General features: G+C 32.4%; 4 protein-coding genes across 13 annotated transcripts; 2 read left to right on the top strand and 2 right to left on the bottom strand.

Moving 5' to 3' along the window:
- Nucleotides 1–37: 37 nt before the first annotated feature.
- Nucleotides 38–2,293, bottom strand: LOC108737713 (coiled-coil domain-containing protein 102A-like). 3 transcript variants are annotated; one of them, XM_025973356.1, is made up of 5 exons: nucleotides 2,090–2,293; nucleotides 1,878–2,008; nucleotides 1,138–1,808; nucleotides 571–796; nucleotides 38–314 (listed from the first exon to the last, which is right to left on the bottom strand). In XM_025973356.1, the coding sequence occupies exons 2-5, from the start codon at nucleotides 1,980–1,982 to the stop codon at nucleotides 90–92; spliced, it is 1,227 nt and encodes a 408-aa protein (XP_025829141.1). In that variant the 5' UTR covers nucleotides 1,983–2,008; nucleotides 2,090–2,293; the 3' UTR covers nucleotides 38–89. The 3 variants fall into 3 exon arrangements, with proteins under 3 accessions (XP_025829141.1, XP_025829143.1, XP_025829142.1); XM_025973358.1 differs by having other exon boundaries at nucleotides 38–299; XM_025973357.1 differs by lacking the exon at nucleotides 2,090–2,293 and having other exon boundaries at nucleotides 1,878–2,058.
- A 196-nt stretch (nucleotides 2,294–2,489) lies between these two features.
- LOC108737724 (probable ATP-dependent RNA helicase DDX17) lies at nucleotides 2,490–7,459 on the top strand. 6 transcript variants are annotated; one of them, XM_018470798.1, is made up of 8 exons: nucleotides 2,490–2,551; nucleotides 2,624–2,724; nucleotides 2,781–3,142; nucleotides 3,257–3,959; nucleotides 4,047–4,108; nucleotides 4,159–4,218; nucleotides 5,766–6,014; nucleotides 6,069–7,459. In XM_018470798.1, exons 2-8 carry the CDS (start codon nucleotides 2,702–2,704, stop codon nucleotides 6,746–6,748), a joined length of 2,139 nt encoding a protein of 712 aa, XP_018326300.1. In that variant the 5' UTR covers nucleotides 2,490–2,551; nucleotides 2,624–2,701; the 3' UTR covers nucleotides 6,749–7,459. The 6 variants fall into 6 exon arrangements, with proteins under 6 accessions (XP_018326300.1, XP_018326303.1, XP_018326301.1 ...); XM_018470801.1 differs by having other exon boundaries at nucleotides 2,533–2,551; nucleotides 2,679–2,724; nucleotides 2,784–3,142; XM_018470799.1 differs by having other exon boundaries at nucleotides 2,535–2,551; nucleotides 2,679–2,724.
- On the bottom strand, nucleotides 6,838–15,528 carry LOC108737725 (splicing factor 3B subunit 3). Of its 3 annotated transcripts, XM_025973353.1 has the most exons (12): nucleotides 15,230–15,526; nucleotides 13,634–14,711; nucleotides 13,245–13,579; nucleotides 12,473–12,624; nucleotides 11,858–12,013; nucleotides 10,606–11,155; nucleotides 10,007–10,368; nucleotides 9,399–9,734; nucleotides 8,798–9,083; nucleotides 7,921–8,195; nucleotides 7,565–7,725; nucleotides 6,838–6,925 (listed from the first exon to the last, which is right to left on the bottom strand). In XM_025973353.1, the coding sequence occupies exons 2-11, from the start codon at nucleotides 14,698–14,700 to the stop codon at nucleotides 7,585–7,587; spliced, it is 3,660 nt and encodes a 1,219-aa protein (XP_025829138.1). In that variant the 5' UTR covers nucleotides 14,701–14,711; nucleotides 15,230–15,526; the 3' UTR covers nucleotides 6,838–6,925; nucleotides 7,565–7,584. The 3 variants fall into 3 exon arrangements, with proteins under 3 accessions (XP_025829138.1, XP_025829137.1, XP_025829139.1); XM_025973352.1 differs by lacking the exon at nucleotides 6,838–6,925 and having other exon boundaries at nucleotides 7,456–7,725; XM_025973354.1 differs by lacking the exons at nucleotides 6,838–6,925; nucleotides 7,565–7,725; nucleotides 7,921–8,195; ... (3 more) ...; nucleotides 10,606–11,155; nucleotides 11,858–12,013 and adding an exon at nucleotides 12,963–12,999 and having other exon boundaries at nucleotides 12,538–12,624; nucleotides 15,230–15,528.
- Nucleotides 15,529–16,187: 659 nt separating this feature from the next.
- LOC108737720 lies at nucleotides 16,188–18,398 on the top strand. The gene is made up of 4 exons (XM_018470793.1): nucleotides 16,188–16,681; nucleotides 16,886–17,610; nucleotides 17,880–18,110; nucleotides 18,184–18,398. Exons 1-4 carry the CDS (start codon nucleotides 16,440–16,442, stop codon nucleotides 18,294–18,296), a joined length of 1,311 nt encoding a protein of 436 aa, XP_018326295.1. The 5' UTR covers nucleotides 16,188–16,439; the 3' UTR covers nucleotides 18,297–18,398.
- The last annotated feature ends 2,321 nt before the right edge of the window (nucleotides 18,399–20,719 follow it).

Here is a 20,719-nt window from a genome sequence, read left to right as displayed (position 1 = left end):
TATTAATTATAATAGAAATAAAAAAAAAACAATATCTTACAACTCGGGAGGGGAGGGGCAGTTCATATCCCTATCTGACCACAGCCTACTTATTGCATACTACTCACTTTATTTTTATCAGATAATTCTTGCTGTATTTGTCGAAATTCTGCGTCAGAATTTGACAATGGTCTTTCTTTTTTCTCCAACCTTTCCTGAATTTCTCGCAATTCAGCCCGAAGTTTTTTATTTTCTCGCTCTAACGATAATTTGTCAGTCTCAAGTCGTTCTCTCTTGCCCCATTCAGAAGCATTTTCTGCCTGCAACCGTTCTAGCTAAAAAATCATTCGTCACAATTTAGACAAAACAAAAAAAGACTACTATTTATACATTCTCAGTTATAATTAAAAAAATAAATAACTTTAAGAGCACTTAAAGGTAATAAGCGAATAAATTAAGATGCTGAGCAAATATACCTATTAATAATAGAAATAACAAAAAACATGTTTTTTTTAATTACCTATACTTTTTCAAAATTGAAGTATTTTGTTTTGATACATTTGATGAAACAATAAATTGTCAAATACTTACCTCAGATCTTAAATCATTTATCCTTCTATCCATTCCTCCTCGTGATGCTGCTTCTTCTTGTAGATCTGCTTTAATTAATATAATTTCTTCTTGATGCTGATCCTGAAGAGATAACAATTCTCTGACGGCATCTTGTCTAGACTGTCTCAATTCTTCGCATTTTTCTTTCATTTCTTGCAATTCATTTGATAATTTTTCTACATTTCGAAGGAGTTGTGATTTTTCTCTTTAAATATAACAAAAATCAGCATTTATATGTTGTAAAATAAAATGTTAAAACAAATAAATTGTAAACATTATTTTAATTAAGTAAAAAAGAAATGGCTGGAAATTGAACCAGCCATGCATGTCTCACTCAATATTTTTAGTCAAAGCATTCTTATCACCTTTTTTTATGCTTTCCAATTTTCTGCGCATACAGGCATATGTACATTTCTTTTGATACTTCTTACAGTTATTAATTTGATATGTGGTACACAGATTTACGACCCATGCAAACACTTCTTCCAAATTGTTATTTCTTAATTGTTGTTATTTAAAAATTAAAAAAAAAAAACAAGCACTTACTCTCTTTCTACCTGTAAAGTTTTAGTGGTTTCTTCTAACTTAAGTTGTAGCATAGAAACTTTTTGAGACCAACAATCTTCCTCATTATCATCTTTCTCGTCACATGCTTTATTAGGCAAATTATCAAAATCAGTAACTTCATCTTCTTTGGGCTCAGAAATATATTTAGGCACTGCTCCTTGTAAAATATACTCTTCTATACATGAATCTTTCTCTATACATAATAGAGATGTAGCTGTACTATCACATTCCTGCTGTGTTGTAATATTAGAACTATCTTGAATCTCTTTTTCTTTAACAGTGGTTTGCTCATGATTAATACTGAAATTAAAGTCTTTCAAAGGATCATCTCCTAAAGCTTCTAATATTTGACTTTCAAACTGTCCAGCATGTTTTAATAAAAGTAAATGTATCTTTTCAATTTCTTTTTTTAATTGCTCATTTTGAAACTCCATTTCTTGTTTTTCTCTGATATAACAATTACCATCTTTTAAAGCAGCTTCTAATTTCGTCCGTAAAAGTTTTGCTTCTTCTCTTGCTTTATTTCTCTCATTACGAACTTTACTCCACTTTTCTCTCCAGTTTGCTGTACAATCAGACCACCATCTCATAGTTTTCTCCATTTGTGCAGCTCTAGCCCTTGCTTCTTCTAGCTCACGTTGTCGTAGAGCCTTATAAATATTTTTTAGTTTGAAAAAAAAATAAAATGTAAACAATATTCCTTACAAGGATATACTTACTTCTTTTGCTTCCCATTCTGTATCTGCATATCTTGATGAAATTGATGATGTTTCATGGTCTCGGATTATACGTCGAGAAGAAGTTCCACCTGTACTTTGAGCCATTTATATTTCTTATTTTTAGAAATATCCTATTAAATAGTAAAAATTGTTAGATTTAGAAAAACCGAAAACATTATTAATAAATGCAATTTTATGTTTTCATTACACACCACCATATTATCACTAATTACTTGACTGGATTAATAACAATCAATTCACAGAAAAAAATACAAAAACTATTCGCATGGGTAATAAAACTTCTTATCATTAAATTCATCAAAATAAACAAGATTTCGGTTAAAAATTTTCGGAAACCTTTGATATTTTAGGTAATATACACTGCATGTGTATTCAGCCAATCGCTAATGAATGCTGAATTGGCATGAATCATAGATGAACCTAGGTTATTACGAATTATGTATCTTTAATCCACGGGCATGAATTAGCATCAATTGGATATCAGTGGTGTCCAAATAGCCAAAGACAACCATAGAGATAAGGTATATGTATATTACTCATTGAAGTGGAGAGGAACATCTGTATCTGTAGTCTAGTTCAATGAATTACTGAAGTATATTGTATATATATATTGTTTATCTATGGTTCAAGAGATCCAGCCATTTTTTCATAAGGTATAAGTTTATTAACATTTTACTATTATAAAAATAATTAATTTACTATTTTCGTAAACATTGGTATCATAGAATAAGTTTCTACGTTAATTTGCCTGTAAGGTTCCAAATACAATCGATTTTATAGTGTTACGTGTATCGAGTTCAATTATGAGAGGAAGACCAAACAGAAGGTAAATGAACTATTTATACCTTAATATTTTTTGTGATGATTCATTTTAATTCTAAGAAGATCTAGGAGTAGAGATCGAAGAAGATCTAGAAGTAGAGATCGCGGATTCGGGGGTGGTGGTAGTCGAAGAAAACAAGCAGGTTCCAGCTTGAAAAAACCACGGTGGGATCTTGGTCGATTGGAACCCCTTAAAAAAGACTTTTATGTCCCTCATCCCGACGTTGAAAGTAGACCTTCGTACGACGTTGAAGATTGGCGCAAAAATAAAGAAATTTCATTAAAAGGAAGGTCAATTCCTAATCCTGTTTTTACTTTTGAAGAAGCTGGTTTTCCAGATTATGTCATGACAGAAATTAAAAAAATTGGTTTCAAAACACCCACACCAATTCAGTCTCAAGGTTGGCCAATTGCTTTATCAGGTATGTTTCCTATATTTTTTCTATAGAAACCATGAATACTAATTTTTAATAAAATTTTTAGAATGAAGTATTTCTAGAGCAGTATATTTACAAATCCATTATTTAATTTTATAGGTAGGGATATGGTAGGCATTGCATCAACAGGATCTGGTAAAACTTTGTCGTATGTTTTACCAGCTATTGTTCACATAAATAATCAGTCACGACTGGCTAGAGGGGATGGGCCTATAGTTTTAATTTTGGCACCCACAAGAGAACTTGCCCAACAAATACAACAGGTTGCAACAGAGTTTGGACAGTCATCCAGAATAAGAAATACATGTGTATTTGGTGGGGCACCAAAGGGTCCTCAAGCCAATGATTTAATTGATGGAGTAGAAATAGTCATAGCAACTCCAGGACGTCTTATTGACTTCTTAGAAACCCATCGTACCAATTTAAGAAGATGCACTTACTTGGTACTGGATGAGGCTGATAGAATGTTAGATATGGGTTTTGAACCTCAAATAAGAAAGATAATTGAGCAAATAAGGCCAGATAGGCAAACATTAATGTGGTCAGCCACATGGCCTAAAGAAGTTCAGTCTTTGGCAGCAGAGTTTTTAAAAGATTATGTTCAAATTAATGTTGGATCTTTACAACTGTCTGCAAATCATAATATTTTGCAAATAATTGATGTTTGTCAAGAATACGAAAAAGAAGCAAAGTTGAGCACATTACTGAAGGAAATTATGGCTGAGAAAGAAAATAAGACTATTATTTTTATTGAAACCAAGAGAAAGGTAGATGAGATAACAAGGAAAATGAAGAGGGATGGGTAAGTCACCATTAATTTGAGAAATATGCTCATAAATGATAGATTAATTGAAATGGTGAAAAAAATTAGTTTCTCGTTTTTGCTTAGGTGGCCAGCCGTATGTATTCATGGAGATAAATCACAACAGGAACGAGATTGGGTATTACAAGGTATGATATATTTGTTCAGTGAATGTTTCATACCTAATATTTTCCTTTAGATTTTAGGTCTGGAAAAGCTCCAATTCTAGTGGCAACAGATGTCGCTGCGAGAGGTTTAGGTGAGTGATTTTTGTTTGTTGAAATTTTTGTTACTCTACAACACCTTTTTGTTTTGCATTTTAACATTTTTTATTATTAAATTTTGAAAAAAAGTCGTGTTCTTTTACATACTTCTTGGCAGGCTAATGATCTTATGACAATAATAGTATTCTTTTAAAAACTAAAACTAATAAACGTCTTATATACTGATTTGCGGCGTAAAAATAAAACATTAGCTTGTCGATAATGATGTTCAGGGAACAAAATACATAAGTATTATAATGCAAATGCCTGTTGAAAATTGAGTTTGACAGTTACTCGATACTCCTGTGATATCTTTTTCCAGAGGCACAAGCGAGTAAATGACAAGCATGTATGTCATTGTGGCTGTGCCTCTCTCTCGCCACCGAGACGAGAACGAACAAACGAATGAGCGCAACCACCTGTCGTTCCCGCCGCCGGCCATGTTGGGAGTCAGTCCGAGGTCTTAAAAAAACTGCTGGCTAATTAAACAACCTGGCCGTGAGTGGTGGGCGTCGAGGCGCTCTCTCGATCGCAGGGACACATTGCTGCGCTGCCCAGACATCGGGCCAATCTGGGAACGCGATGTGGACTGGCTTGGCCGTGGGCATAGTGCGCAGCCTCCTACTACACCTCCTAATTCACTGTGCGGGGGTCTGTAAAGGACACCTCCTAACTCATTGTGCGGGGGTCTGTAAGGAACGGACTCACGCATATCACCGCAGGGGGGGTCTGTATGTATTGTGCCGACCAGTCGATAGCAGCAACAGTGCGGGCTGGACGTTGGCTCCGCCCAGGTGCTCACTTCTATCTCACTCATTCGCACCACACGTAAAGACTTTTCACTTCAATATCTCTCGGTCGCATGACTGTGACCCGCCCTCTGGTTAGACCTCTCACGGTTCTATAAGGGGTTACTTCTCACACGTGCCGTGGCCATAGTTCGTTTTGGTATGGAAAAAAAATTTAAAACAAAAATAATTCCTTTATAAAAATGTTATATGAATTGAATATTAGAAACTACGCGTTATTAATTCATTTCCATATTGTTCTTGACTCATTCAAGTCTTTTATGCTCTAATAATTTTTCTAAAAAATGGTTTCAATGTATGACAAACCGTAAGCAAGTGATTATTTCATATANTTTGAACAATAATATTACAGTAATTTTATTTTTTGCTTTTGTAACGTGATTAGGAGATCCACTGAAAAATCTGGTATTTTCATTGGCACTATGATCATGTTAATAATGCTTTAGGCCATTCCCTTACATTAATAATATATATTTTGATTAAAAATGCATGAAGATATGGCCTGAACGTTAAAAAAAATTAAAGTGTTTATTCTTTGTCACTCAAGTTAATCCTTCTCTAAATTTCCAACAAGAATGAAAATGGGATTTTCTAGAAATGCAGTATTTCATTTGTTTATTTTATTTTGTTTTTACCCAAGTTTTTCAATTTATAATAATAATAAAGTATAACTATTGTTTTTCTATTATAATTAAAATCATATCGAGCACCCATTAATGAGAAAAATATTGCAGATGTGGAAGATGTCAAATTTGTAATCAATTTCGATTATCCTTCAAACTCCGAAGATTACGTTCACAGAATCGGACGTACCGGTCGTTCACAAAGAACCGGAACCGCTTACACCTTCTTTACACCTATAAATGCCAACAAAGCATCCGATTTGCTGGAAGTTTTGAAGGAGGCAAAACAAGTTATTAATCCCAAATTACAAGAAATGGCCGACAATCGGTCGTGGAGTAGTAACGGTAACAGTACAAGAGGTAAGCACTGCACTGCACTTTAATGCAACTGTATATTAAATATTGTTTTTTTAGGGAGGAGTCGATGGGGTCGAGGACGTGGAACTCATAGACGTTCTAGATCATTATCCCGTTCTAGGTCTCGTTCACCTCGAAGAAGTTCCCGAAGAGATCGCAGTCGTTCTAGAGATCGTTACAGAAGAAAACGATCACGCAGTGATAGTCGAAGTGTAAGTCCACCTCCAAAGCCAGCAATTGTACCTTCAGCATCTTTGTCAAGTAATTTGATATCACGACCTCCACCATCCACACCCACTCAAAGGCCGTTACAACAGCCTTCTACTCAATCGCAGCCGCCACAACAACAAAGGCCATCCATATCAACGCATGCTCCTCCACCTCAACCAGCAATGGGGCATCAAATACATCATTCAGCGGCACCTCAGTCAATATCGGTTCAGCAACAGCCTCCTCCTAAACATCACGTAATGACGCAAGCACATGTTCAAACGCATTTACCCCCTCCTCCTGTCCCTAAAGATTATCAGAATCGTCCACCGCCCCCTTTACCTACCCAAACTACTTATTCTGTTCAAAACGGAGGAGTACCCACTAATTTTTTTTCAGTACCCCCACCTCCACCTCCTGTGCAGTCTGTACAAATGACTCATCCTCCTAGAATGCAAGGAATGTATTATCCTCCCCCAAGTGGGTTTCCGTATGCACCTCCACCCCCACCTCCCCGAAAAGCATGATTTAATTGTAGCATAGATTATTAGCAAATACGAATATAATTTATTTACCGATTACTATTTGCGATAGTTACATTGTGTGTAGTAATGATTTTTTCAATAGAGGATTTGTGAAAAGGAAGTAGAACAGAAGCGGTCTATTTATGAAAACTGCCCCATCATGTAACATTTATCTCCTTCCTGAAACGAAGGACGCATTTGTTTTTTTTTATCCCTTTCCTTATTTAAATCGTGACTATATAGTATCAATGTTAAGTAGTCATAGAAGTATTAGAGGATTAGAAGGAATCCTTCCAAGTAAACATTCAATGTGCACATTTAAATGTAGAAATGACAATGAAATTTTTGTAGTTCATTATTTGGTTTTGTAAATTAATAACTTTTCATATTATAATCATTTACGTTTTTTGGTGTATAAAGAATATAATTCGTTTTAGATCTGTTATTACTTTGACATTTAATTAAACATTAATTTCATCTCACCTGTTACTAGGTTAACGCAATGTAAATAATTTTACGTAATATACACTTGCTAAGTATTTCTTGTTCACGAAACAAAAAAAAAACTAGGCACATTGTTATAAATGTAATATGCATGTTTAAATGCATAGCCATGCATATAAAAGTATTCTGTTGTATTACGTGTAAATATTCACAATATTTTTCATTAATGTTGAGCAGATTATGAAATGACAAATAAATGTATCACGTAACTATCGTATTTTGTTTATTCTACAAAAATCCTTATTTTCTAATTGCAAATATTTGACAAATTAATATTTAATACAATGAACAACTTGTATTTAAAGAAATACATACCAGTGAGTTGCATTAAAAATTTAAAACGCGTAACGCGTTCGTATGTCCTCCAGTTTTTTTGACACTTCAGCTGGAGTCCTTTCCAAGTCGATTGCAATACTCTTCTGTTTGGCAGGATCTAAAGAATTGTATTGTTCGCAAAGATCTCCATCGATAACATTCTGGGAAAAGAGAAGAAAAAATAAATACAAGAACATTTTTTAAGTAAAAATAAGTTTTAAAAAAGTACAATTAAGTAAGTCAGAAAAGCAATTTCAAATCAATGACATTTCATAAGTCTAGCATGTGAATCTAATATCATCATACAAATATTAACATAACGTAAATAAAATTTCTAATGTAAGTAAAATATTTACTTTAACTGGGTAGTAATAACTTCTGAAAGATAAATGATCCCTGCCACAAAGCGGAGGATTTTCACTTCGCATATGCATTTCAAGGTGCTGGAAGAAGTCGTGATCTTCATGAGATGTAAACGGCACCAATACTCCTACAGTACCAGACATTGTAGTGTAAAGTAAAGATTCCCAACCGCCGGGGATTAAGGTAGCTTTCTGAAGCCATGTTGCCATCTCACCAATATGGAATGTGGACGATGTTTCTGCCTTTTGAGATGCACCGTTTAATAAACCTAATGCAAAACAGTGTTTTACTTTAGTTAAAAATTTCATCAAAACTATAACGATCAAATTATCACCTCCACTGTACGACAGGCTTGTGACTGATTTAAATAGGGAAATTAATTAAACCAGCAAAGAATATGTCATTTACTTTAGCGAGAACTACTAGAAATCCGAAAAACCTAATTGCCAGTTAATCAGACGCGTTACCTCGCACTCAAACGACAATAAGCGTATAAAAATTGCCCCCATTTTACTTAAACTATATAATGATAAATTGACCGGTACCTTCATTAGCTCAATTTAAAATAATCAATGATAATGAGCAAATACAAAACAACTAACAAAAATGCTACAAATAAATAAACAAGTTAATAAAATAAAAATTTTCGGATAACTTAATAAACTCACTACTTGGTGAGCATTTTTATGCAGTTATCGTATCTAGACCTTTACACTATTTTGAGCATTTTCAGGATATCACCTGATCAATATTGCAATACTTAAAATAAACTTAAAATTTTTCAGTTGTTTTTAAATTTAATAATGTATTAAAATTTACTTCCATAAAATTAGTTTATATCTTAATACAAATAATCATACAGTTACTTACCCCGATCCCACAATGCTTTGTTTCCCGTTGGGTCTTCGTCCACGTCGTCGGACGTGTTGGGCGGTAATCTAAGAATACCGATGTTGCCAAATTTATCGGCTACCGCACACGTTTCATAATCCAAAACAGACGAACACGTCACCCATCTAGGATGTGTATCGTCTGCGAAAATTATGAGCTGATTTTCGTGTTTTTTATATCTTACAAAATGTATTGACTCCTGCACGTCCGAAACAAATATACGACGACCCATCGCTTGTATGTCGACTATTAAGTTAGGGATATGCTAAAAATAAAGATAGAAATAGTTTAGTAAAGGTTTTTACCCAATTCAACTTGTTTTTGTTTTTATTTTATGACAATCAGAACTGCAGGATTTCTTCAAAGTTTTAAGTGCATGTTGTTATCCTCATATAAGTAATGTGCAAGATAAATAGCCTTAAATATTTAAAAAAATATAAAAAAAATTTCTATAAAATAAATCATTACTATATTGACAAAGTTTTAACCGCTTATTCCTTATATGAATAATTATTTGTTTGTTACTTATGATACAGCTACATGATCCTAGAATTTAAAACTCAAATATATACAAACTCACCTTGTTTTCACATTTTCTTAGAAGTTTCTTTTTACCCAGATCATAAAGTCTCAGCATACGCCCAACACCGGCTAATAGTCGCCCATTGTAAGGGCAAAGCGCATAAGGAATCTCATCGATCGGTGTCCTATGAACTAGTTCAAACTCTCTACAAAGTGTGTCGACCCTGTATGTATCAAGGAATCCAGTTGTACAAACGCGGGGGTTTAATTGGAGGTCTCTAGCAATTCCCACGACTAAAAACCATTGATGTTCCGGTTGAGAATTGAATTTGAGCAATGTTAGAGACATTGCTGCTTCATTTTGTTCCAAGCGAAGAATTTTGTAAGTGGAGCCCTTTAAAAATGCAAAAATAAATTAGTCTAACCCAAAAACTCAACGATTGTTAAGTTATACGTGAAGTACATTAAAAGCACATAACAAATATTTTCAAAAAACAATGTTCTTTTCTATTTTCTTTCATCATGGAAAATTATCATGATAAAAACATACAGAAAAGTACAATTTAGCATAGCGATACATCCAGTGGCTATTTAAATGAAGCAACTGGTTGTCAATGCTATGCCAATAAGCAATTATCTTAAAACTCAAACTATTGCAGTTAATACCTGGACAGGATCCATAACTCTTAATGTTGATGCCCACATTCCATGACCAGCTTTAGGTGCAGAGAAGATACTCTCAGGTAAATCTTCGTTTAAAAATGCTTCGGCCATCTCTCTCGCGAGCTCTTGTTCTTCTTCACCAGCCGCTTCTCTCATCTCCTGTGCCATTTGAAGACGACGTTGTTTTTTCGTTTCTTCGGTGTATGCATTATGTTCTGTCTCCAAAATAATTAGATTCGATGTTTCCGGATGAATTACGAATTTTCTTGGTGTATACTCCAATGGAAAAGATACTTGATTGAATACCGCCCCTAATTTTTCTAGAGCCAATATACGAAGCGTATTTGTAGAAATAGCAACGATACCTGAGAGAAAATTATTTTAATTAAAATGAATCTTAACAAAGTCAAACAAAAATAATATAAAAGAAACAACTGTAGCATGAATGGGAGACCCAAGAATATCATAAATAGACATTCTTGGTACTATGGTCATGTCATTTATTATTGGCCATGCACTTACACTGATGATTTGACGACATCAACAATGCAGTAATATGGCCTAATTTTTAATTAGTGCGATATAATTACACTAACTCTTACCTTCAGGACATTGTTCCGAACTAAACCCTGATGCATATTCCAGACTTTCATAAGACAATGGGGTTAGGTAGAAACGACTTTGATAATAGTAACTAAGCCACGAACGACTGCTCATAGCTAATACTGCTTCAGAGTCCTGCATCCTAATCCGAAACAATTTAACAGGTCGTGAACCCAGATACCGAGTTCTTGTATCAGTTAAATCGCCCGAAACAGGATCGAGTACAGTTCTAAGAAGGGCACCGTTTTGTAATCCTATATTTAAGTACAGAGTGCTGGTAGTGCTTGCAGCTGCCGCATCTTCTGGATTACGTTCAGTACATCCCATTTCCACAATGCACAGTGATTCTGCGCAAACAGGGAGAGCCTGCATTGATCGCGGGGCAAGACAGTCACTAGGATCGAGCGAAATTATACGAACTGTGTTATCGGCTAGACCGACAGCGAGGAACCACGAACGTTGTTCACCGGGAGGCACATTCGCGAGGGCCATACACACTACGTCTGAATTCATACGTTTACGGTCCTTATATTCATGGAGTTGACCGGTCTAAAGGGGGAAATATAAACTCGTTAAAAAAATGTTTACCTTTTCCTTTTTGAAAATATTATAAGAATTAAAACTTAATAAATCAATACATGGTTAATACATATATCACTTTGAAATTACGTAATACTGTTGTTAAACTCTGTCTTCAAAATATTGTAGAAACAAGGTGACAAGTACTCAATTTTCTTCCATTACTGCTACCTACCTCTGCTTCTCAAGGCTCTCATCTGGCTCCTTTACTCTTTGGATAATTTATAAACAATGCATTTCATACGTTTGAATTTTCTGAATTGTTGCTTTATGTGAATGATGTGAAAATTTATAAGAGTATTGACTTTGGATGTGTTTTCATGTATGTATTTTACAAATATTCTATTTTCAATTCTGTACTAACTAGAACTATATTTGTAAATGATCTTGAAATTTCACTATTTTTCCGGTTTTTAAAACAAAGTAATTATATTTATGTGGAAGTGTCTGTTATAGGTACCAATGTACCACTGGCCAAAAAGTACGCACTTTGTTTCAGATAAAAAAAAATATTGTTTTTTCTTGATTCACTCCATTACACAACAGATGTGCAGCGGAGGCGACAAGAAAATTTAGTTTTGCATAGTATTAAATCTGGATGTATTGTGTAGACAACATCCAGTTGTTATGCCTATGCATATACAACCAAAATTGTAGGAAGAAAAAACTTACAGGGTCCATTTCGAAATACACCAGTTCTCCTCCAGACAGTGCTATAACAACCTGCCTTTGATTTACTGCACATTTAACGATGGTCTTTTTTCCAGGAGCTTTCCATTCGTTCACACGTTTATCAGAACAAATGTGTCGAATACCATTAAGGTATACCTTATAAAAAGAAAAAAGGTTTAATATCTTATCTTTTAATACACCAAAAGAATGTTGTAATTTAATAGTGAAATTTGAACAATAATATTACAGTAATTTTATTTTTTGCTTTTGTAACGTGATTAGGAGATCCACTGAAAAATCTGGTATTTTCATTGGCACTATGATCATGTTAATAATGCTTTAGGCCATTCCCTTACATTAATAATATATATTTTGATTAAAAATGCATGAAGATATGGCCTGAACGTTAAAAAAAATTAAAGTGTTTATTCTTTGTCACTCAAGTTAATCCTTCTCTAAATTTCCAACAAGAATGAAAATGGGATTTTCTAGAAATGCTATGAACAAAAAAGTAATAACGAAATGACCTATTCGTTTACAGTTCCTAAACTAAATATTTTTTTTATGAGATTCGCTACTCTTTATTTTTTATTGTATAATAAATTAACAGTATACCTGTACTAAAGCATCATCACTTAAAGCAGCACACGCAAGGGTTGGAGTTGTACCCAAAAAACCGCTGTCAGTAACTTCCTCAACGGTTTCTCCGATAGACAACACTAAGGTGGCATTTACGAAGGATACGATAATATAGGCATCATACTCGTCTGTAACAAAACGAAAAATACAAAACACTATTGTAACCAATAAATCATAATTTTTAAGTTTATCAAACTACTTTTTGTCAGACGGGATGTTTTAATCAATATTTTTCAGTTGAAACACGGATAAAAGTCATCATATCATAAAAGAAAGAAATTAAAATGGAGAAAGGTACTTACAAATTTTACACTTGCAACAATTCCGTTCAAAATTAATTTAACCTTTAGATTAAAAAAATAAATATTTCTCATATGCTTTACTTTCTTCAGATATCTAAGTTGATAAAATATATAATTATATGCTTAACACTTAGTTATAAAACAAAAGTTCAACTACAACTTACCTCAACAAGGCTCAGAGAGTTCATAACAGGGAAATTCCTGAAAAATTAAAAGCAACTGGTGTTTGATTATTTTTATTCAACCACCAGGCTTAGTTAAAAAATTGTTATCAAACAATTTCTCAATGTAAGTAGCCTTACTTTAATAAGAGTAAAAAAAAATAGAAAAGTGAGTTTACTTAAAATTATTTTTTTTAATTTGTGTAATTTAAATTTTACAACACAAAAGTAAAGCACTCAAAAAATAAAAGTAAGTAACATTACAAAACAAAGAACTCAACTCACCATCACTTCGCCTTTTAACAGTCCAGACAGCATTAGGATTTCCTGGTAGTTCAGATACAGCCATTTCAGATACTTCTAAACCATGTCTTAAAACCCTGAGAGAAGATCTGGGGCCTCTTCCACATAACATGTATAACTGAGGTGTATCTTCACCTGCTAAATCAGCTACCCTACAGGACAAAATGGGAGACAAAGATTCCATTTCATCCACCAGAACTAAATTTCTTAATGGTCTTGGAGCAAAGAAAAATGTATCACCTTCCTCTAAAGGCATAGCAGAACTAAATTCCAATTCATCGTCATCATCTCCAAGATGAGCAATTTGATATAAATAACTAAAAAAAATTGTGTAATATTTAATTACGTGAATTCTTTAAATGCCAACTTACTGATTTCCAAATTCAGAAGCAACAAACAAAAAACCAGTTTTTAATACACACATAGAAGTTGCAACTGGTACAGTATCGAAGTACTTCAGTTTAATCTCTGTGACCATATCATCTGCAGTTTCCAGAGTTATTTTAAATATATCACCTTGTTCGGTTTGTGCCAAGAAAAAAAACATAGACTTAGTCTTATGAGTAGCAGAGCAAACAAAAATCATTCCCCTTTCAGGATCATCAAGGTCATTCCTCCTTCTTGGAATTGGACACCTTATATCATGCTGATCCCCTAAATTCTTATAAGTAAGATAATTTTCTGAGCAAATTAATACCCCAGAAGGGCCATCATTGCCACCTGGTACAGACACCAAGAAGTTTGCATGCTCTTCAAGAGGCTCCGAGTATTTTCTCACAACATGGTTGACCCCTAAGTCCAATTCATAGAATGTCAGTGTTTGTTGCGTTTTCTGAGCAGCTTCTCCAGTTGGATCAGAATCTGCTTCCTCATAATCAATTTCTAAACATGCAAACATAGGATTTTCATAGCCCACATCAATCCCAACCATATGATATACCAATGTGTTGCTTTTATGAGCTTCGAGAGGTGAAGAAATAGTCAGTCTTGCTTCAGTATCTCTATTTAAAATGTATACCAATTTTTGTTTTTCAACTGCTCCAATCATGACAGCACGGCCTTTAGGATCAATGGCTAAATATTGTCCTGGTACAATCCGGCGACATCCCGATTTACCAAATGTTTCTTGATGTACCTTTTCAAAAGCATTTTTAGCAGGAATGTATTCTAAAATAACTATTCGCCCAGAATCAGATCCCACAACTATATAATCTTTAGTGCCTCCAGTTAATCGAAAGGCCATAAGAGATCTAATTATTCCAAAAATTTCCAAAGCTAGTAATGTGTGTACTTTGCCAGTGTTTGGGTCAGGACGCAGCAATTCTAAACTTTTGCCCCTTGAAATAACAATTTCTTGTTGTTTTGTGCCAGAAAAGTTTCCATGCACTGCATGGGTAATGGCAGTAGCCCTTTGAAGTGTTAAGTTGTAAAGATACATGACTCAAATATCTGAAATAATGATAATAATCTATAATTATTTTTATGGCAATTAATATAATCTTATATTTTTTCTAAATGACCGAATAGAAAGTAACGTTTGTTTATACTATTAAAATATTAGATATTAGGAAGTTTTAATGCTTTTGCTGTAAACAAATATTTGAGTTTAAAGAAGGTAATAAAGAATGTTGGGTAATGTAAACCAGGTAATGTAACAATTTATTAAGTACATACCAACGATGCGTTTTACCCTTTAATATAGCATCGCTTTACGACCGGCACGTACAGTTTTTGTAGGTGCAGGAGATACCATGATGCACTAGTTTCAGGAGAAACAGACACGCAAAAATGTTTAGGGGTTGTATATTATACACCAACATCCTCACAATGGCATTAGATTAAAATAAACAATATAAAAATAAAGCAAACAATGAGGTTAAAAAATTAAAATGTGAGTAAGAAAAAACAGCCTCAAAATAGAATCAAATACTATTACATTTATTTAATATTTACACAAAAAGTCTTACTTTTAGATTCGATGAGCTTCCAACTCCGTAATTAAAGTAGGAAAAATCCGATCAAAAATGAACTACCCGTTTAATGCGGCCATTTTTCTGTGCAGTCACGATTTAAGAACTTTATGAAGATAATGCATATATTCACACAAATTAAAACTATCATTTAATTTACTTTAACTTTATCTACATTTGAAGACATATTTTTTGTAATAAAACAACGCCGGTATAAAACCATAACACCGAACAGATTATGAACAAACCATCATGGAACCATTAATGTAACCATAGATTAATACAACTGAATCAAACAGAATGAAACAACCATTTATTAGAGATATATATAATACTTATAATCTATGGAAAGAAAACAAAAAGTTCATTTCAGCCCGTTTGATATTTGGCATCAAGTCATCATTCAACAGAAATTTTTTACATTTTTATGTTCACAATTTTATTAGAACATTAAGTTGAATGAATTGAATTATTTAAGTCTAATCTTCCGTATAAAAAGCATTGAATGGAGTTGAATGAAAAGCGTACATCAAGACCTTTTGAACTCCCGCGATTGGAAAGGAAGTTGGTATTTGACTCATTTTAACAGCAAAGAGTCTCGCCTAACCTAGGTTGTGCTACGCTAGGTAGAAAAGGTTAGGTTACGGTAGGTTGAAGTTCGCCCTTCCCCTTGGGGCTTTTCCTGGTCCTTTTAACAAATAAAGCTGTTTTCCGCGCTGGAAAGGCTAGGCTACACCCTCAGTTCAGTGGGTCCTATTGAAATATACAGCCGCATTAAGAATAAAATTTTAGTTTATGAATAAGTGAATGTTTTAAATATGTATAGTATTGTATACAAATTGTTTCGTGAAAAATATTATATCGTATGTCGAATATGTAGACATTTTATATCGGTAATGTTTTCTTATTTATGGTTCTAGGCTATACCCTTTGTAGATCTATTATCTATGGTATAATATTTCATAGATTTTATAAAAAACAGTGGAAGTGGTTTTTACTTTTTTCTTGAAATATTTTAGCATTTTAGAATGGAATGGCTTTTAAATGATTCTTATTAAATATAATATGATGAAAATTATGTAGCTGTATTAAAGTTTTTCTTGGAAGTATATGAAGTAAACAACTAAGCATTTGAAAAGCAAGTGAAGTGCAATATCTATATTGTAAAAAAGTTGACCTGTTTAAGTACCAGAGGGGTGAAATCATAATGGATTTAGCAGAAACCATGAAAAACGTTTTAGCGAAAGGCATTCAACAAGCATCAGTTAATGATTTACCAACATCAACAAGTGTGGGTTTTGCTGCTAGTGCAGGATATGTTACAGAAAAGTTATACATGCTTTTACAACTTTATTTGCAAAATAAGGGCTGGAACCCTTCTGTTGAATTGCTTCAATGTTTCACAGAACTAAAAGAATCTTCGATGCTTCCCAGTGCTGCATATTTACAGTAAGCTACAACTAACAAAATGTTAAAATTATGTAATGAATTATATATTGAGCCAACTTTGTGTTACAGCATAAATGAAATACTTAATTTACATTAAAATGCAATAACAATTTAACATTATTTAATCTCTTCAAAATTTGTTAAATAATTAAGTGCCTGAAAACCAATAATGGTAGGGAATTATATAGGAAATGTTTCTTATAGAATGATGTCATCCCGTGTAACACTAGATTCTCAAGGAAGGTTAATTTTAAGAGAAAATGGAAAGATAATTCTGCCTTTTGAACACTTTGCAAATGCAGTAATGCTGAAGCATATGAATGGCCCTCATGGTTTACATTTAGGTTTGGAGGCAACAGTGAGAGCTGTGATGGAATCTTATACTATAGGAAGAGAAAACTTTGGTATGGAAAAGGAGTTTATAATAGAAGTTGTTCAGAATTGTCCAAATCCTGCCTGCCGTTATTACAAAAACCAGATGGAGTTAACTCAAAAGACAATGCAACATTTGGCAGGTGCTCCTACATATTTACCTGAGTCTCAGAACAACAGCGCCGATTTGCGCAATGCCAATTTTTCTCCTGAATTTCCCATGCCCATTCCACCTCCAAATTTAAATTCACATATGGGTATGGGATCTGTTGATATGGCTGGTCCAAATAATTTAGATAAAGGTAGCATTGAGAGACCAAAATCTGTAGCTCCAAGTCAACAACAATTGACAGCAGCTTTGATTCAACAACAAAATAGGGTCATTGCACAACAAAATTTAGATAAATTGAATGCAAATCTTGAGAAACAGAGACAACAAATGCAGCTCCAACAGCACATTGATATGGCAAAGAACCAGCAGAAACAGCATTATGAATTACCACCTGTTGACCCCAAACTGAGTGATTTTTTAAGAGCTAATTTAGATAATCTTGAAGGTTTGTAATTATTTTATTAGTTCATTAAATTATCAGTATGTAATCGTTATAGAGTTTTTACTTAACCAAATACAAAAGTAATATATTAAGTATAAACCCCATTATGCTAAACAGTAGGCATTCCCTGTGAATTGGTCTCGTACTTATATAATTATCATCTAGTATAATTTATTCAGACAAACTTCAAATGCATCTAATACAATAATTAATAATCAAACTCAAAATAATAAAACATTTAAACAATCAAACAAATTTATTTTTATGTTTAGGTTTCTCATCAGCAAATAAAGATTTATTGGCGTTACACAATGGAGCGTGGTCGAATTCTAACGTAAATTCTGGAAATGACGAAAAACGGTCATCATCAGGTAGTGAAGTAGGACAAGAGAAAATTGTTAGAGCATTTGCTGAGGTAATGAAAAATATGCAAAGAATGAAGACATATGTTCGTCCAGCAATGTGCAAACCCTATGGAAAACAATCTGAAGCATTGCAGAAAAGTAAGTAAACTATTAAAAACCCTGAAGCAATTATTTTTTTTTTTGTTAAAATTACGGTTTTTGCTTAATTTAGCATTAATGGATACAATTCAACTAATTCAGTCATTACGAAGTTTTTTACCACCTCCTCATATTCAAGTAAGTTCATGGAAGAATGAGGATAAACACCGTTTTGAGGAAACCTAATTTTCATCCTACAAATACATATGCTTGTACTATATATAAGTACAATTTTATAATCTCTGTATCGAAAACCGTACTGCATCAGTAGAACCAGTTTTCTTTGTATTTAAGTTAATTTAATTTAAAGTGAAGCACTTCATGAATCGATTTTTTTTTTATTATTTAACATTATTTCTTATCTTTTTTTTTCCGGTGATTTTATTGGATTTTACTTTTTTAGTTTGTCCAAGTGGAATCATTTTTTTTTTATTTTAATTTAAATTGAAGCACTACATGACTCGATTTATTTTATTAATCGACTAACTATTAATTTCTTATTTATTTTCTTTTATTGCAGTAATTTAATTGGACATTAGTTTTTCAGTTTGTATGTTTTAGATTGTGAATAGTTTTTATTGTTCAGTTTGAAATTAATACCCATAAATTATGAAATGAATTATTTCAGTAGAAGAAACATGTTCATTTCATCCTACGTTTTTATAATAATGATAATATATACAATCACATGCAGAAATATTTAGTTTTCATAAGTATAATTAAAAATTTTGCAGCTTTATTCTGTTGCTATCTAATAGTTTTCTTACAGTTAAAAACTAAGTTTCAACGACAAATATTTCTAGTCAGTATAACTATCAAGATGAGGAGTATTGAATTTAACGCGAATTTGTACTTTAGGATTCCAAATTATTCTGTGATATTTTTTATTGGCCATCAGTGTAAAAATTGTAGTATAACAGTATACAAGAAAGAAAATACTACTCGTTTTTTCAATTTTAAGGGAAGTGATATGCAAATCTGTTTTTTAAGGGATTTTAGAATGAAAAAATAGATTTTTTGAAAACAAAAAGTTTTAATCATTCTTTTATAGTAATACCAAGAAACATTTTGATAGTATAATTGTTCTCAATTTCTTTTTAAGGGTTACAGAAAACCGTTTCATTGATGTAAAAATTTATTTTTCGTATTTTCAAAAATGATTAGTTTTATAGAAACATTAATAAGTAAACTAAAATTTCTGTTTCAATTGGAAAGAGCAGATTAATCGGAAAAAATAGACCAATGATTGAAATTGCATATTTACTTAAAAAGCAAATTTGAAAATTGCTTAAACATCAGTATTTCTATTTTTTGTTTGTTTTTAAGTTTAAGAAATATTTGTTTTTTTATTGTAGTTTTGATGGCGTGCAGCGATTGTAGTTTTTTTCATATGAATGATTGATTTTAAAAATAATTAACGTTTGTTGTATTAATTGTGTATAAGAAACTATTGTTATTTGATTTAGACTTTAATTTTTATGACTTTAATACAATGTTCCTTTGAATCTCAAAAGGTTTTCTTCATATATTATTTATTTAGTAATATGGTACTACACTATTTATATATCACAAAAAAATATCTGTACCTAAGACTGCTTTAGTTGTTAAAATTTTAATCAAGTGTGGTTTTCTTGTACATTTCGTAGTTAATTTTTTGTAACTAATAAAATTTAATTTTTTGATGTAAATGTAATAACAGTCACATTTGATTATAATTTTTTGCTCCATATAAGTTATAATTTAAAAGTGTGCATCTTGCCAATGGAAACTTGTTCAGCTTGCAACTTATTTAATTAAATGTAATCTCGATTAAGTATTATTATATGTGATGTTTTTATTCATTTTTCAGTAATTATAACTGTCTATTATAATGTATTAATCATATAGTTCTTGTGCAATTCATACTCAATAAAAGATAGTTAAGTACAAGTACGTTTTTTTCTCATTTCAAAGTCCTAAGTAAAAAAAAAAGGTTTTGAACCGATTGAGAAGCGAATCCGTTTGCTTGCATGGCATATTAGTAATAATTTTACTAAAAACATTCCTGCTCTTTAATTGCTTTAGTAACTTTGAAAATACCGCAATTAACTTTTTCCAATATTTTTCATTATTATATATTTTTTTGTGCAGTGAAATTATTGTTTTATCGTGATTATCATCATCGTAGATGCTGATTATACTATACTATATATTTAAAATAAAAAGTTTTGGTGCTGCCATCTAACGTGAGTCTTCAATACTAATACATTTTCAAAAAAGAGTTTGTTTAATATTAATACCTAGATAAAGGATAAATATTAGTATTTTATAGTTTGAAAGTTTATGTAGTTTAAGCTCTTTTATTTTGTTATCAATGTAGACAATTCATCGGCATAAGTAAAACTTTTTATTACTTTAGATGTTTCACTTTTTATTCACAGAGAGCGACACTAGTCTAGAATAGTTTAGAAAATAGAAAAGCTGTGTTATTTGAAAACACTCAGTATGTATCACATTCAAGCATAATTAATAATTAAATTGAGTAAAAAATTATTATTTTAATAGGCGCTTCTTGTTGAGGCGCTTTAAAAGAATTTTTTCAAAGAGATGATATTACAAAGAAGTAAAAT

Source organism: Agrilus planipennis, unplaced genomic scaffold (assembly GCF_000699045.2).
Source record: "Agrilus planipennis isolate EAB-ADULT unplaced genomic scaffold, Apla_2.0 scaffold144, whole genome shotgun sequence".
Lineage (NCBI taxonomy): Eukaryota > Metazoa > Arthropoda > Insecta > Coleoptera > Buprestidae > Agrilus > Agrilus planipennis.
Note: the sequence above shows the minus strand (reverse complement) of the source record. Positions and strands in the feature narration are given on the sequence as shown.

Excerpts from the sequence above, each read along its gene's own strand:
- LOC108737724 (XM_018470798.1), top strand. The coding sequence starts at position 2,702 with ATGAGAGGAAGACCAAACAGAAG. Across the intron at positions 4,109-4,158 it reads ACGAGATTGGGTATTACAAG|ATTTTAGGTCTGGAAAAGCT; the intron begins GTATGATATATT and ends ATTTTCCTTTAG. Across the intron at positions 6,015-6,068 it reads TAACGGTAACAGTACAAGAG|GGAGGAGTCGATGGGGTCGA; the intron begins GTAAGCACTGCA and ends TTGTTTTTTTAG.
- LOC108737713 (XM_025973356.1), bottom strand. The coding sequence starts at position 1,982 with ATGGCTCAAAGTACAGGTGGAACTTCTTCTCGACGTATAATCCGAGAC. Across the intron at positions 1,809-1,877 it reads CAGAATGGGAAGCAAAAGAA|GCTCTACGACAACGTGAGCT; the intron begins GTAAGTATATCC and ends AATATTTATAAG. Across the intron at positions 797-1,137 it reads ACTTTACAGGTAGAAAGAGA|AGAAAAATCACAACTCCTTC; the intron begins GTAAGTGCTTGT and ends TTATATTTAAAG.
- LOC108737720 (XM_018470793.1), top strand. The coding sequence starts at position 16,440 with ATGGATTTAGCAGAAACCATGAAAAACGTTTTAGCGAAAGGCATTCAA. Across the intron at positions 16,682-16,885 it reads CCCAGTGCTGCATATTTACA|AATGATGTCATCCCGTGTAA; the intron begins GTAAGCTACAAC and ends TGTTTCTTATAG. Across the intron at positions 18,111-18,183 it reads ATCTGAAGCATTGCAGAAAA|CATTAATGGATACAATTCAA; the intron begins GTAAGTAAACTA and ends TGCTTAATTTAG.
- LOC108737725 (XM_025973353.1), bottom strand. The coding sequence starts at position 14,700 with ATGTATCTTTACAACTTAACACTTCAAAGGGCTACTGCCATTACCCAT. Across the intron at positions 13,580-13,633 it reads GCTTCTGAATTTGGAAATCA|TTATTTATATCAAATTGCTC; the intron begins GTAAGTTGGCAT and ends AATTTTTTTTAG. Across the intron at positions 12,014-12,472 it reads GTGATGATGCTTTAGTACAG|GTATACCTTAATGGTATTCG; the intron begins GTATACTGTTAA and ends TCTTTTTATAAG.